This window comes from Porcisia hertigi, chromosome 21 (assembly GCF_017918235.1).
Source record: "Porcisia hertigi strain C119 chromosome 21, whole genome shotgun sequence".
Classification (NCBI taxonomy): Eukaryota; Euglenozoa; class Kinetoplastea; order Trypanosomatida; family Trypanosomatidae; genus Porcisia; species Porcisia hertigi.
In genome coordinates, this window is record NC_090580.1 from 597505 (window position 1) to 614106 (window position 16602).

The window sequence follows — 16602 nt, forward strand, 5'->3', positions numbered from 1 at the left end:
CTCACGGAAACAGACGGATAAAGAAGAATTACCTCGAAAGGGTGGCGGCCACCTTGGAGAATACGGGGGTTGACGGCTAGTAACGATCAACGCATCAAAACTAAAAAACAAAGGGGGGCAAGGGATCGACACGAACAACCGTTGAACCGCAAGGGCACACGCAGAAGGCGTAAAAAAAAAAGAGAAACACAACGTTGACATAGAACAGGAGGCGGGTAAAAAAAAAGAAAACAGAAGACTTTGAGCAGAGAAATACTGTCGACAGTTTGTTTTTCGATGTTTTTTCAAGCCTAACAAAGTTCACCACTGAGGTGGAGTGACACGGGTGAAACAACGCACCCCTTCTCTCTCTTTTTTCCGCCAGCGTGTGTTGGAGTGCCGCTTGCGCCATTGTAGGGGGAACAGACACCACAAGGAGGGGGAGAGGGATCTCTCGTCTCTATCTGTCTGTCTCTCTTTGTCGGTGTCAGTAGGTGGGTGGGTGTCCGCGTAAAATCGGTAGAGTAGAAGCGGTACGAGCTCTACCGACTGAGGAGGAGAAAAAGAAAAAAGAGATCGGTAAACGCAAAGAGGTTGTCTCAATGCATGCCCATGCTGTACAGCGTACACGTCAGCAAGTGTCTTTACGTGCACGCACAGCCCATGTGCCTCGACTTCACCCAGAGCGAATACCGCCATCCTCCGGGACGGATCGCATGCCGTCAAATCGAGCCATGCGCCTCGCGGGCTCTTCTCCCCCTCGTCCAGCATTCCTTCCCCTCCCCCTCCCCCGGTACGTGCGGCGCGATACCAAGCCGGTGGACGGGTAGGACAGCATGCCGGGTCACCCTTCGGCGGGACACTCGCAGGCAACAGGTCAGCGTCCCCACACACCCGGCGCTCGGGGTCTGGGTGCCACACCATTTCCCTCGCCCCCCCCCCCGAAGCCGCAGCATTCCATCATGCCGCATGGACACTCCCCACACGGAAGTCGCAACGACACACGATGGCACCACTACTCCGGGGCGCTCTCGTCACATGCCTCTGGCATCTGCCCCCCCCCCCCATCAGCCCACCCGGGTGCAAGCACGAAGTGCCTAGAGCTTCGTACACACCTACACCTGGGGGCTGACCGCGGCGCAACCGTGATTATGAGACCCCGTGGGTCTCTTCGGCACAGCTACCGCGCAAACCCCCTACCTCGACAGCACCAAACCGCAGCTGTACCCGACACACCAGGGACTGCACACGGTTGGCCTCGCCAACCGCTTGGTGTGGTGGTGGTGGTGGTGGTTGGAGGAGGGGGGGGGGCTCGTCCACTGTCATGGCTCCAGCGCACTGAAAGGGGTCACTCTAATAACGGAGATGAAAGGAATAAGACCTCAGCACCCCCGATTCGTCATACCACTCGGGGCCCATGACGACTCCCGCTTACCGCATCGTCCCCCACACGTTCCTGCCCCCACATGCCCATCGCGTGGTGCGAAGCAGCGGGGCACACACACGCACGCTACAGCCATGACAAACCCCGTCATCTCAGCACAGACTCGGCCCCACACTACACACCAGTGCAGCAGCGCCCCACCGTGATACTCGTCACGCGGTGCATCCCTCGGTGCGGCGCAGGTTGCCCCATCCCCCAGACACACGCACACACCCGGTGGACAGCGAGGGCTGCGGATCAGGCGCTCCAGTCACCTGGACAAATCGTTGTTTATTATGTGGATAGCACAACGGTCTTCCGGGACGCTGGTCGTTCCCACGCAACGCCATCCCGGACACCACCACCACCACCACCGACATCCGGCCTAGCGGTAAGTTTCTCTGACACACACACCCCAGGCCCCTTGACGCCCGTGGCACGTGAGCTGGTCACCCGCCAGAGGTGGTCCTTGCATTGGCAGGGGGGAGGAGGAGGAGGGGGGGGGGTTAGGAGCCCTGCTTTGCCCTCTCCACCAACTAAGTTGCACGAGATATTCAAGCCATCCCGCACTCAGGTGTGGGTGTGTGTCCTCCCGCCGCACGTGGGGCAGGTGGAAGAAAAGCAGTAAATAATATATGCCTATACGAGCACACGTTTACAGATATGCACACAGCAGGAGGAAGAAGAGAAAGAGGCGGTGGTGGAATGGCAAAGGGAAAAGAGAACGCGTTGTTCATGGACTTACATAACGTCACAAAATTTCAAAATACGAGCGAGGGCGAAGCAGGGGGGGGAGTGAATCAACCAAACAAACCAAAGAAAAACAGAAAAGTGGGGGTTGAGAAAGGGCGGAGGGGGGCGGGGGGGCGGGGGGGAGGGGGAGGGGAGTCGACAAAGCAAAAATAGACAAATTTGTGACACGGGGAACACACAAAGAGACGCCTGGCTTTCCCCCTCCCCTTGCCCAACTAATTCTCTTCCCTGCAATTTTCATCTCTCCGCATCAAATACGTGACGATCCACACAAACTCGGAAGAACAGGTGGGGGAGTGGTGGTGAAGGAGCGAAAAAAAAAAGAAAAAAAAAACGGAAAGCAGGGAGTAGCAAATATGTAGAGGGAGGGAAGAGGGGGGGGGGGCGGAGAGAGAGAAGCGGGGAAGGACGGGGGGGGGGAAAAGGGAGGGGAAAGGAGAGAGGGAGGGATGGAAGGAGGGGAGGGGGTTACCGGATCAACTGACACAACATCGGTGAAAACAACGAGAAGGGAGACACACACACACACACACACATGCACAAAATAGAAGTGAGACAGAAACAATGAGATGGTCATGTATGCCAAGCGCCAACCTGGGGGAAGGGGCCAGCGAACTGAGATGACATGAGGCGAGCCCTCTCTGTCACTGGTGAAAAGATGTAGAAAATTATCTTGACCTCCACAAACAAACAAGCAAAACATGCACAGAGAGAAGGTGAGAGAGAGTGAGAGATAAAAGTACATGCAAATGTATGACTGTACATACGGCGACAGAAACGGGGAGGAAGGGGAGGAACGGAGCACCTATACGAAGAACACACAAATTTATGTGCGTGTGTGTGTGTGTGTGTACTTGTTTGGGTGGGAGACAGTAGATGGGAAAAAGCGAAGATAAAAATAGAACCTGCCAGGGAAGGTTGGTGGTGAAACGGGCCCAGACCGGTCATAGATAAAAGTGGAGTGGAAGAGGGGCAACAAGAAAAAATGACCCGAGCATAACCACACACTTACGCGCCCGTTCGCACAGGGCTCCTCTCATCTCTGAGGCTCCGTTTTTCATGCCACCGTGTGCGTGATGCATGCGTACCCGTGTTACCGCTTTTTGCATACCTTCCACACCTCCTCCCTGCACTTCCCTCCCCCCCTCCCCACACCCAGTGTGACGGCGCCTTCAGGTGGCTGTATGCGACGTCTTCTTTTGGTTGTCGTACTAGATCACATTGTCTTCCCCCTTTTTCTTCGCGCCTAGATATATATATATATATAGAGAGAGAGAGACGTACATATACAGGTACACATATATATAGAGAGAGAGATCTATACATAAAAACGTTCAATATATATATATAGTCTGTGAAGGGGAGTGGAGGGGGAGGGAGGGGGGAGGGGGGAGAGGGGGGGAAGGAGAACAAAGAAAAAGGAGAAATCCAGAAAATCGCGTGCGTGAAAAAGAGAAAATCAAGACAATAAAGATCGAAATCGGAAAAAAAAGAGCGCGATGAGAAGAGCAAAACCTGCCCCCCCCCCTCCCCCTCCCCCTGCGTACTCATGCTATATATATATAATAAAAGTGTGTGCCATTTTGGTGGGCTTCATTTAATGCCCCTCCTTAGTGTATCCCTTTTTTTTTCGCTCATTTTGTTCATAATTTCGTGACCAAGTGCCCCCTTTGAAACACACACACACACACACACCGAGTGCGAGGAGGGAGCCTTGCGGTGAGTGTGAGGCTGCGGATGCTACTGCGCGCGAGGATTGGAAGGAAGAGGGGGGCGGGTGCCCCCCCCCTTTCCTCCGTGTCTTATACCTGTATGCCTTGAATAGTAAGCGATGGAATCTCTGCTCGTGCCCACGCCGGTGCACAAGAAAAAATCACACGCTCTCACCAGTGAACTCCACACGAAAATAGAAGATTGTCAAACATCAGCAATCACTGACGTGACATGTGCACAGGAAGAGGCGCACGGCCTATTCTCCCACAGGGCTCCTTTTTTTTTGTGTGTGTGTGTGTGTGTCTCTTCCTTGCCCTTGTTCCAAGATTTGATACAGATGTGCATGCAGTATGCTCTCCTTGTCTGTCTCTTTCCCCCGGGCCTCGGAAACCCCCTACACATACGAGGGGGGGGGAGGAGGGGGGGCCAACATGAGCCACCAAGCACAGCACGACGGAGGGGAGGGGAGGGGAGGAGGGAGGGAGGGAGGAGGAGGGAGGGGATGCGGATACAATAATTCGGGAGGGAGCATTTAACGGTATTTAAAAACGGAAAGAGCGTCTGTTTACAATACACACCAGCAAGCACAGACCTCATGAAAACGACATGGAGTATCAACAACATCAGTGGTGAAACAAACACACTTCCCCACCGACCACTGCCGCTTCCTCATCCCTTGCACCCCCCACCCACACAGAGCCACTCACGGGAAAAAAAAATCGTGCGCAGGCAGGTGGCACTGATTCTAAACGCGCGAGAGCCAAACACATAAAGGGGAAAAAAGAGGGAGGCAGTAGCCCCTAACCACTAACGCAGACGAAGTCGGCCTCGAGAGGGGGAAGGGGCAGCCGAGCATCACCAAGCCCACTCTTAAAACACATGTACATGTGAAAAGTGGTCGTGTGTGTGTGTGTGTGTGTGTGAGGGGGGGAGGGGGGCAAAAGCTGAAAGGTGTGGCAATGCCTGTTAGTATCTGTGTGCCTGCCTCTATATGTATGTGTACACTCTTACAAATCCATAGTCCTGTACGACTGTCGCCTTCTCTTTCTTGTGTTACCCATTCACAAGCACACATGAAAAGGGAAATAAAAAAAAACGAAGAGAGACCACAAATCACAGCGGAAACAGAAGACAAAAAGGGAGGAAGTGAAGAAAAAAAAGAACGAAAGGAAGGAAGGCAGATCCCTGGGAAAGGGGGGAGGGGAGGGGGTCGAAAAAGGGGGAAGAAAGAACGTATCGAGCCGAGAACATCGGGGAACAAAAAAAAACACGCAGGGGGAACAAGAAAGAAACAAAATCAATAAAATTGAAGCACAATATATTTATATATACATATAAATATATAAATATATACACCAACAGAGAAACAAACAAAAAGGGGAATGAAGAGGAGGAGTAGAGGCCACAGAGCACACATCACACGCACACACAATTACATGTACGCATAAATCGAGGTAAATATGGAGCGATCAGTACAAGGAAAGAAAGTACGGGGTGGACGTATAGACGTGTGTGTGTGTGTGTGTGTGTGTGTGTGTGCGCTGTCGCCTCAAACTAGAGGATGCATACATACATGCACACACACACACACACAAACGTATACATGTATGCACACCCTTATCTTTCAAGGATCTCTATTCATCATCGATGTCACGAACGCTCTGCAGGAGATGTTCGAGAGAGGGAATGTCCATGTTGAGCCGGGCATCAAGTGGCGAGTCGCCGCTGCTAGTCCGGTCACCACCCATAACAGTGAACCCACCTCCGTTGGAGAGCGGTGCGCCTTCAGGGTCATGATGACTGGGGACAGTAAGACCGAGACTCGAGCTCTGCAGTGATGGGTGCGAGAAGGGCTGGTGGGACGGCGGCGCCGTCGGATTCGGGGGAGAGAACTCATGGGCAAGGTTTCCCTGCGGTTGGTCGGGGGTACATTTCGGGAACGAATACCCCAGCATGCGGAGCGCCTCAACCTCTGGCGCACTGAAGCGGAACTCGGCAGCGACTGGTGAGACGACGGTGGAGGGCATCACAAACGGCTGGCTGTCAATGGACGGCACTGCGCCGTCGGTGCGGGATGGAGACGCTGATGGGGGCATCGCAGAGGCCGCAGTTGCCAACTTCGGCGACGCAGTGCTTGAACCGTCCACGAGGCAGTGGAAGCCGTGGATACACTCGTACAGCCCAGTAGTGCTGTTTAGCTGAAGGTGTTTCATGGCCCGCATGTTGTTATGGATGCTGCACATTTCTTGATCCTCCTCCTTGCTCTTGTGCCCTCGACTGCGACGATGACTAGGAGTAGTGCTGTTAGCCGTCGGTGTCGGGGCGGTGCTGCCACGGATGTTTGACGGCGTCCACGGCGCGGCGCTGCTGTTCGGCACGAAGTGATTCGCCCTTCGGCTAGACACCATCATCTGACTCGACGCAGATGGAGACATCTGATGTGCCAACACCTGCTCCACCCGCATGCGGATTGGCTGGACTAGGGTGGTCGGGTAGTCGTTGAGCAGCGACATGAGCACCGTAAGAAGTCCTGTATGCGAGCACTGCTGAAGCATATAGCATGTCTGGTTGTACGCCTGCTCCAACTGCGCGGCGGCCATAGCCACGGCCTGCTGCTGCTGCAGCATTGTGTAAATCTGGCTGTCTTCTATCTTGTGCGACTGGTTCTGCGGCGACCCCGATACAGCGCCTCCACCGCTTTTGAGTCTGTCGTCGCTATGCGACACTAAAGTGAAGACAGGGGCTGTGCCGCTGGGAGAACTAGGAGTGTTGGTCTTGAGACTCTCCTCGTCCAACTGTGGAACAGTCGTGCGCTGGGACAGGGCAGGGCTTCTGCCATTGTGGCTATGATCGTTCGTCACTCCGTTGGTGCTGTTGTTAGTAGCAGCGGGGGAAGTCGCCGTCAAGACGTTGTGACGGTCACCCCTTGGGGTCTTCCTCAAGGACTTCATGCTCAGCCGCCGCTCAAGACGAAAGAACGGGGAGCAGAATAAACAGTGGGGGAGACGCGCACACACGGAGACCAGCGGCAAAGAAGCCTTGAAGTAGTGGCCAAAGCCGCAGAGATGAGACACAGAGGTGTGGAACACCACAATCCGTGACAAAACAGAGGCGCACCCCTCACGAAAAAAAAAAACAATAATGTATATATCAAAATAAATATAATTGTAAAAAGGGGTGGGCACTGAGGCGAAAGAGAAGAGTCGTCCAGGTGATGGGGGGAGGAAGGGGAAGGGGAGGGGGGTTGAAGAGTGAAAAAAAAACACCAAAAGAGGTGGCGCAGATGACAGCAGAAGCAGCAATACACGTACGCAAGGGGGAAAGGCAAAATATGCTCAGAGGAGGAGGATGTGGTGGTGGTGTGTGTGGGTGGGGGGAGGGGGGGAGGGAGGGGGGGGGAGTAGATAAAAGACGGTGCAAGACTTGCACACACAATCCTGGGCCCAATCGCACCTGTCAAGACAAGAAAGCACAGCAACACGTGAGCCTTTTCAACTTTTCAACGCGTTGTTACAACAAGCACAACTGGTGCGGCAGCAGCAGCAGCAGCAGTAACGCAACACCTGACACGACTAGCGACCGACAAGTGAAGAAATCTACGCTAACCAGGAAGACGTCAGGAAAAAAAAAGGAGGAGGGTGAAGACAGGGGACGTGGTAGTCAATGGAAATAGTAACAAGAATGGTCCTCCAATCCGCATGCACACGTCCGTGCCACCGTCGATGCGTGTGCAAGTAAACTTTTAATTATATTTATATATATATAGACAAGAGATGTGTGTGTGTGTAAAGCCTTACGTCGGCGCTTCAAAAAAAAAATACCACACAACAGCACACAGCAGCGATGGGGGAAAAAACTCGTTTTTATGACGAGCAAATCGAGGCTAAGAACAACAAGCCGTACAAACAAGACCAAGAAAGAAAGAATCGAGAGGCGAGAGTGAGAATGAGAGGGGCGACAAACTGGCGGAGTGGAGTGTGGGATGGGGGGGCAAGGAGGGGAGTGGGGGGGAGGGGGAGTGAGGAAGGGAAACAGGGAAAAGGTACTGGTTGGGGGACGACTTAGTGCGCGCGTGGATGTGAATTGGAGGTGGCGGTGATCACACACAGGAATTCACCCATGTCGAGACATGTGAGAGTGCAGGAAGCGGTGTCGGTGGACGAGGGGGGTCGTATGCGCATTATGTTGTGTTTTTTTGAGGGGGAGAGCAGAGCGTCGAAAATAGTAAAAAGCAATGCACGCATGGAAAAAAAAAGTGGAAGGCAACAGAGGGAGAGGACGTCAGTGAAAGGTAAAAGGCGCGTATATTCATCCATCAGCGATCGAGGGAAAGTGGACAGGGAGGAGGAGGAGGGGGGGGGGGAAGGACGCCAGATCGTCCTCGTGACGAAGCGTCACCGGAGCTGAGGAACGCAGAGGTGGAAAGCGAAAGAATAAATCCGCTCCCTTACGGCTAGCAAAAACTGTTGCAGCGCCGAACGTCTCCTGCGCGCATCAAGTGGCTTCCCTCCACCCACTTACGCGGCTTGGTCTCCCCGCACTATTTAGAAACGTATGCGTTTTCCTTTTTTTTATTTTCGCCCGAGAACGCCCCGTCCCCTCCGCCGCCGCCGCCGCCTAAAGGCGAAAGGTGGGGAGAGACAAATCTCGGCGTGAGTCATTAGCCGGAAGCCAGCCACCCGCTGATTAAGAAACGTGCACAGTCTACAGGCCCCCTAACCCCTCCCCCCCTCTTGCCTCTGCCAATGCAAGTACCAGCTCTGGTGGTGGCTAGCTCAAGTGTCAGTGGTGTAGTGGTGGTGGTGATGTGTGAGTGGGTGTGTGGGTGGGTGGGTGGGGAAAGGGGGGGGGGGGGGAAATTATCGTGATGGAATAGACTGGAGATAAATAGCAGAAAACCTCCAAAGAACGACAGAGTCAACACACCCACACACACACATCGCAGCAAACAACAGAAACGAAGATTATGCAAGAGACATATCATAACCGATAAGAGGTCAACATGCTGTGGGATCCACATGGCCTGGCGAAGAGACGCGCAGACTCAGGAAAGGAGAAGAAGGTGTGGGGGAGATAACGAAGCCTGCGTCCGCGACGCTGGTGGAGCGGCTACCTCGGGTGAAAAAAAAATTGGGAGCTGAAGAGCACATGCGCGCGGATGACCTCACAGACAAAAAAAGCAGAGCGCGACTCAAGCTCCAGGCAAGCAGACGACGTTGCACACTTCCAGCGTAGAGAATGAGAGACGGCGGATGTAAAGTGTAAGCTTCGCTCTCTCCCCCCCCCCACCCCACACCATGGCTGTTCATGCGACAACTCTCCGTAGTACCAGAAGCTGCGAAGGCTGCGCTAGAACACGAGATGCCGCCCTAGTAGACGATACGCGTTGCCCGTGCGCCGGGGTCCTCCTCATCCCTTTGCTTCACATCCCGCCTGTTGAGCAGCTTGTCCACAAACCGGTCGGCTAGCGCTAACGTGTAGGGGAGCGTGCTGCCGGTTAACGGGTTCGGTAAGATGCTATGATCGCACACGTAAACATTCTTCACGTTCTTGAGGCAACAGTTCTGCGGATCAACTGCGTCAATGCAGCTCCCGCCGTTAATGCCGGAGGACTCGAAGCGCTCGTACGCGAGGGCGCCGATGATCGGTAAAAACGGTGTCTTTTTTACAAGTGAATCCCTCACATATGCGACACCCTTTTGCAGGATGGCGAGGTCTTCTGGTGCGCTGAAGTAGTTGGGGTCGATGGTGCCGCTAGGAGTCAACTGACCGCGACTACGTGGCCGCAGGGGGCGCACAATGAACTGGCAGCCGTGCTCGCTTGGCATGGGCTGCGTACCGTCGTTCGCCAGTGTGAAGGGCTGGAACTGGATCTCCACATCTGGCCTCGATGACCCCGTGGAGGACCAGTACATGATGAGGTCGTCCCAGCTGGATCGGAGGCTGAGCTGCGGTCGCCCATACCACAAATCTGCCCGCAGCAACTTGCACACGAGCGGATCGAGGTAGCAGTTGTGGCTGTCGCGATTCTTCACGTAATACTGCAGCACCACTTGCGGTATATCCCAAAAGTTCTGCCCAACGGAAGAATCGACCTGGACGCTGCCCCGCGACGCCATCAGCAGCTGCGCGCTGCCAATGCTACCCGCACTCACCACAACAAGAGTGCTCTCTACATCCACCAAATGGCCATCTGCACGCCTTAGCGACACGCCGGCGGCGGTGCCCGTGTTGCTGCCACTGCCGCGGATGCCCACAACCTTTGCGCCGCACTCCACGCGAAGAGGGCGAGTCAACTTGATGGAGCCGAGCAGGTACCGCTGCAAGGTGGTGTTGGCCACCCCTAGCGACTGGTCCACAAACGTATCGGCCCGACCGCAGCCGCAGTCGATTTGAAACTCCTTACGCGTGAACTCGCTCATGAGCGGGACGTCCTGCGATGCCGCCTCACAAAACGGCTTAAAGTAGGGCGAAAAATTCGGTGGGCGGCAAATAAGAAATGTGCCACGCCTCCCGCGGTGTGGCACAAACACCTCCATATTTTCAAAGGCACGCACACGCGGCAGCAACTCCTTGCGGAAGTCCCATGGACTCCCCTCCCAATCGCGCTCATCCCCGAGGTTCCACGTGCGGCTGCCCATCACACCGTGTCCACCCAGCACACGAGGCGTCGGAATCCATACAGGTGCGGTGGTGGCCCCGTCGGGGTGCCGCTGTGGCGTTGTGAGCACGTCCTTCGCTTCAAAGCCACGCTGCGCCACGCGGTGGGCGATTCTGCTCGCGGGGAGCGTGTGGTACCACTCAGGGTACTTCCGGACATCCACCCCTTCCTCAATGACGAGCGTCTTGAGGTTCTCCATCGCCAACCGACCGGCAATAAGGGAGCCGGTCGAGCCACCCCCAACCACGACAGCGTCGAACCTCAGTGAGCCCACGTCCGCCGCCGCACTGCCGAGGCAAGTGACGCAGCGACGCATCTTTGCGAGGGCCCGCTGCGTGTCTGCCAGGAACCCCTCCACGAAAAACAAAAACAACAACCTACGAAGAACACAGAGAGACAAATATGAGAGACGAAAACCGCCTATTAAAAAGAAAAAATTGGGCAGTGGTGGTGGTGATGATGGTGGTGGTGCGAGATGAAAGCCCGCCGCTGCTGTCGTCTGGCTATATTCTGTGATACTGTCTCTACACCTTGACAGGTAGACCCGTATGCGTAACGCCACACACAGGCGCAAGAAGACTCGCAACACGCGCAAGTACACCTAAACACACACACACACACACACACCTACTAGATCTAACGCCACTGCTTGGATAGTCCAGTCGCGTGCTGGAGTCGATACCCATAAAATAGACCGTAGCAATAGTCCGGTAGAAGCGCTTGGAGTCTTCCCGCGTGTGTGACTGTCTCCGCACGTGCGTTCGTACAGATGAGAGTTTTTCCTCCACCACCACTTCCTCGATTTTGGAAACGGTGAGCGTCTTCTTTGCTACTGCTGTTAAGCAGGAGATCGCTTAGACCTGTTGTACGATGTTGCGTGTGGTGCGGGATGTGTGGAGCGGGGGGGAAAAAAATAAAGATCGATGTGAAAAAAGGGGTGTGTGTGAGATCTCAGCGTTGCGGATACGGCCCGCAACGTGTTGTCGTGAGTTTTCGATTGTGTTTTTTTTTTTGCGGTTGCCTCAAGAGGGACAAGTCGTTGTGTTTTTCTTCGTTTTTCTTCCTCCACCTGTTACAAAAACTCTCCTTCGCGCTCTTCTATCGCATATACGCTAGAAACCGTGGAACGCTTCCTACGTTGATGCGGTGTGTGTGTGTGTGTACATATATATGTATATGTATATATATGTATATATATGTATGTGTGTGTGTGTGTGGTACTCGTGTGCACGCAGCTACGGCTATATCCTCTGTAATGGTACGTGTGTCCTACTGTGGAACAGGGAGGAAAGGGCGGGAGAATGATTGAAAACTTCGAGGCACGGCAATGGTGGGTCGAAAAAAGGGGGGGTTATAATTGGCGAGAAAAACAGAAAGAGTACGAGCTCCAGTTGGTTCAACATAGACACAATGTATGCGTGCACGATATTACACCGCCAAGTGCGTCCACAAAACGGCAAAAAGAACTAAACAAAACAGAGATTAATGACAATGCGTGGGAAAGGGGGAGGAGGAGCAGAAGGGAAGTGATGCTCAACGGGGATGGAGAGGAAGAGAGGAGGGGGTGGAGATGGAGGAGAGACCGTCGAGTTCACGATGTGGTGTAACTATTAAATGATCGGGGGAGGGGGGGTATTATGCGTGCTTCCCTGAGCATGTGCGGAGCTCCTAGTATCCGAGGATCACTGCCACCCCCCCCCTCCCTTCCCCCCACCCTGGCGCATACCGCCGATCCTGGAATGGCCCTCCGATCAGCAAAACGTTACAAACGGACACGCCGAGCACGTCAGACCACAGCACAGAGGCGAGCACTCAAGTGCGGGAAAGCCAGCAAATATTTGAAAAGTGGGAAGAGCATCGAGAAAAGCGAAAGAGGAGCTCAGTGAATCGACAAAGAGCGCCCATAGATGAGAGAATTGAGAGCCCACAAGGACACACACACACACCAACACACACACAGACGAACACGCAGGCGCACATATGCACGTCAGAACAACGAAATACATGAGGCACACACACACAAAAAAAAAGCACTGCATGTAAGATGGGGCAAGAGAGGTAAAGAGTGAGCGAAGGGGAGAGGGAGAGGGGGAGGGGGAGAGGGGGGGGGGCTGCTATGGTAAGTGGGGTCGTATGACGATAAAGGTAACCTCGCTATATATATATATATATATACAAATGTATGTGAACGTGTTACGTCCCGGGACTGCGCACGTACGCGTCAGAAAAAAAAAACACACGCGAGCACACACACACACACACACACACACACACGTGCGCGAAGATGACTGCCTCATCATTCCGCACCAGGGTTACAGCAGAGAGAGATCACAGTGGGGTAGGGAGGGATAATAAAAAAAAGGGGGGCAAATATATATATAAGATCAAGGGGGACGCGGACTTAAAGCAGAGAAACGACAGGCTCACTCAATCGTATCTACGCCAATACACACACATGTATATGTATATATATATATATATATATATCGATTGCAGCTACTTGGTCTCGTGCCTATCATATACATCCGTGTCATGCTGGAGGGCAGGGAGGGGGAGGGAGGGAGGATGGGAGAGGAATCGTCGGTGATATATCGAAGAGTGAAACCGTACACACAAAGAAAAAAAGAGAGCTGAGGCCTGCAAAGGACGGCCCTCCTCTCCCCCCCCCCCTGCCCCCTTCTTATCTCTCTGCGCACCTTGTCGACATTACGCCATCGCGACAGGATGCTTCTCTTCTGCCCGCCTAATCTCTCCCCTGTTCCTCAGCGGTATGACACACCATGTCAACTGTGCCGTTATGGCTGGATGTCTCCCAAGTACACAGCATCCTCCTCGTCACCGCGCACAACAACAACAACAACACACACACACACGTTTACGTGAACGTGCACAGAAACGGCCGAGCGAGCGTCCAATGACACACGCACGTAGGGACATGTTGCACAAAAAAAGGAGAACAAAAACGACGAGAATCTACATAAAGAAAAAGCCATGGAGATGTACGTGTGAAGATATTTTTTTTTGAGGGGATCAAACATGCAGCACAAAGCGCCACGGTTCAAGCGAGTCAAGGATTGAAGGAGGGGATATGGACGGGGGGGCCGGGAGTACGGGAGTTGTTGCTGAGATCGGTGAGAGAAATTAGAGGTGTGTGGGGAGTGGAAACGATGATTGGCGATGTGCCACACTAAACGCACGTGGTGTGTGTGCATATTTGTCAATATCGCGACATACGCACGCACGAGCGGATACGCACAAACCACACTTGAAGTTATGCGGTGGAAGTGGAGGAAGCGCCTTGGTGGTTGAAGGCATCTTCGCACACAACGAGGTGCGCTACGAGTGGAATGAAGCGCTGCTTGGACGGAGGCAACGTGTTTTGCAACTGATGCATCGCATCATCATCGCTGGCCGAGATGTTATTCATGGCTCGATAGCATGCGATGAGTACATCCTCCCCCATCTCCTTCTCAAGGAAGATGCGCAGCGACTCGATGCGATGCATGAGTGGGTCGGTGGAGCTCACGTTTGGCAAGTGAAATGTCTTACCGTCCAGCACCAGCCTGCTAGAGTCCGTAGCCTCACCGAACGCGGCATCGTCAAAGTCGTCCCTGCAGGTCGTCTTGTGGTTCCCCTCGAGTGTCTCGCCAATGACGGTGTCCAGCGCGTGATAGTCGTCGTCCCGCTGGCGGTCCTCGGCCTCTGTCGGCGACGCGGCCGCCGCCTCACCGTTCAAGAAGTTGTGTAGCCCCTCCTCTCCATCCGGTGTCATGCCACCATCTACCCCGTGCGGCATGGCCGCAGGGGCGGCAGCGGCAACAGCAGGTCCGCAAGGCGGCGAACACTTCGGTGTATGGGTGCCATTGCTCATTGATGTGTCCCTCTCCTCACGCGCCTTTGATTTTTCGGTGGACTTCCTCCCTTCCACTAACGGTGGTGACGGCGACACACTCCTCTGCGGCGGCACAGAAACTTCGGCCATGGGCCCCGTTTTGCCATTCAAGGGCGGCGACGAGGCACCACACGTTGCCCCCGTCGACGTCGCTGCCTGCGACTCGCCGTTGTCCGCTGCGCCCTGGCCGAGCATCTTCTTGCGGTTATCGATGGCCTCACGCCGCATCTGCCAAAATGCCTTCGATCGGGCCTCCTCTAGCTCCTCCGGCGTCATCTTACGCGAGCTGTAATGACTGTTAGAAGGGGGGCTGCGCGGCGGAGGCGGCTGGCCTGGCGGCAGTGACGTGAGCCCTTCCTGTTGTTGCTTGTGTGGGGGGCTCACACCGCCTCCCCAGGCGGAGTCTTGATAACAGCGCTGTTTGTTTGCGGCCGCCTGCCGTCGCATTTCACGATACGCCTCGGCGGCAGACAGCTCCTGCTGCTGGCGAAGCCGTTCCTGTTGCAACGGCGTGAGGCCGTGGGGGTCAGAGTTAGGGTGATCCTCCTCGGCCTCGTGGTGGTGCTGCCCCTCGAGTACGTGCTCCTTAAAGTTTTCATCCCATTGCTTCTCCCGGCGCCGCTGGCCCTTTGCATCTGCCTTGGCCTTCTGCCCTAGGAGCCTGCGCTGCTCCCGTACTCGTTCGTCTAGGACACGCTTTCGCTCCTGCAAGGCGAGCTCCTGCTGTCGCTGAAGTCGCCGCTGCTGCTCCACTAGGTTGCGCCGCCTCTCCTCCCCCTCGAGCTGCTGCTGCATGAGGATGGCTTGCTGCTGCTGCTGCGCCTTGGCCGCTGCTGCCGCAGCTTCGATTTCCCTTTGGCGGTACTCCTCCCTGCGCCGAGCTGCTGCCTCCTGCAGACGTGCCCGCTCCTCCACCGACACGACGGAGCGGCGGTCTACGCGCGCGCCTTGCACCTCTTCCCGCAGCCCCGTCAGGGACGCGCGAATGAAGCCGAGATCGAGCACCTGCGACACATTTGGTCGTTTGTGTGGGTCTATCTGCAGCATGGCAGAAATAAGACGCGCCAGGCTACTAGAATACATGGAGTGGATCGGTGGGTACACCCCTTTGAGAATCTTCTGGACCAGCGCCTTCATGTTGTTGCCGTCAAACGCGTGGTTCAGGGTAGTCATCTCGTAAAGGACACACCCAAGCGCCCACACATCGCTCTTGTTGTTGTAGGGTTTGTTCAGGCAGAGTTCAGGCGAGAAATAGTAAGGGGTTCCGCAGATCGTGTGTTTTAACTCGTAGGTGTTGCGCAACACCGTGCTAATGCCAAAGTCGCCGACCTTAACGACGCCGTCCTTGGTCAAGAACACATTTTGGGTCTTGAGGTCTCGGTGAAGGATGCGGCGCTCGTGCATGTACGACAGCGCCAGGCAGATTTGCGAGAAGCATTGCAGAATATCCTTCTCGGGAAAGAGCTGGCCCTGCTGTTGCTTGATCTTGATGTAAAGGTCGCCGCCGTTTGCGTACTCCATGACAATAAAGAGTGAGCCCTTGTGCTCGAAGTGATCCACATAGCGGGTGATGTTAGGGTGGTTCAGCGTGCGCAACATGTCAATCTCCTTCTGCGCACTCTCTCGCTCTGCCGGCTTCAAGCCACCGAGCCGCACCTCCTTTGCCACAAACTGTGCGTGATCCTCGTTGCGCTGAATGAGCCAAGCAGAGCCGAAACTGCCCTTCCCGAGCACCTTCACCAGTGTGTACTTCTCCATGTTTTGCTTCTGCAAGCACGTGTGTGCATGTGTGTGTGTGTGTTTTGTGGGGGAGGAAGAGGAGAGGGAGGGAGAGGGGAAGGGAGGAGCAAATATGATGACGCATACGTGAAAGCTGTCGCACAAGAGCACACACACACACACACACAGTGGTGAGCTGGTGTGTGAAAGACGGCAATCCAACGGGGAAGTGTCAAAACATGACTGAAGATGATCGACGAGGGTATACAAAAAAGAAAAAAAAAAGTGAGTCTTTACCCATCACCATACACAGTGCACCACTCACCAGGAGAGTAGAATGTACATCTAGACGTCTCCCAAAGCTTCAGGCGGAGGAGGAGGAGGAGGAGGAGGAGGAGGGGATACACACGAGCATAAAAGTAGAGGATGAAGAGGGGGGCCTGTACTCCGTCTAGTGTCTCC

At 54.6% G+C, this 16602-nt stretch overlaps 3 protein-coding genes across 3 annotated transcripts; all 3 read right to left on the bottom strand.

Annotated features, from left to right (window-relative positions):
* Positions 1-5502: 5502 nt before the first annotated feature.
* Positions 5503-6819, bottom strand: JKF63_05147 (uncharacterized protein; the record flags this gene model as incomplete). The annotated part of the gene is made up of 1 exon (XM_067901116.1): positions 5503-6819. One exon carries the CDS (start codon positions 6817-6819, stop codon positions 5503-5505), a length of 1317 nt encoding a protein of 438 aa, XP_067757479.1.
* A 2418-nt stretch (positions 6820-9237) lies between these two features.
* Positions 9238-10845, bottom strand: JKF63_05148 (uncharacterized protein; the record flags this gene model as incomplete). The annotated part of the gene is made up of 1 exon (XM_067901117.1): positions 9238-10845. One exon carries the CDS (start codon positions 10843-10845, stop codon positions 9238-9240), a length of 1608 nt encoding a protein of 535 aa, XP_067757480.1.
* A 2955-nt stretch (positions 10846-13800) lies between these two features.
* Positions 13801-16179, bottom strand: JKF63_05149 (uncharacterized protein; the record flags this gene model as incomplete). Its single annotated transcript, XM_067901118.1, has 1 exon — positions 13801-16179. The coding sequence occupies one exon, from the start codon at positions 16177-16179 to the stop codon at positions 13801-13803; it is 2379 nt and encodes a 792-aa protein (XP_067757481.1).
* Between the last annotated feature and the right edge of the window lie 423 nt (positions 16180-16602).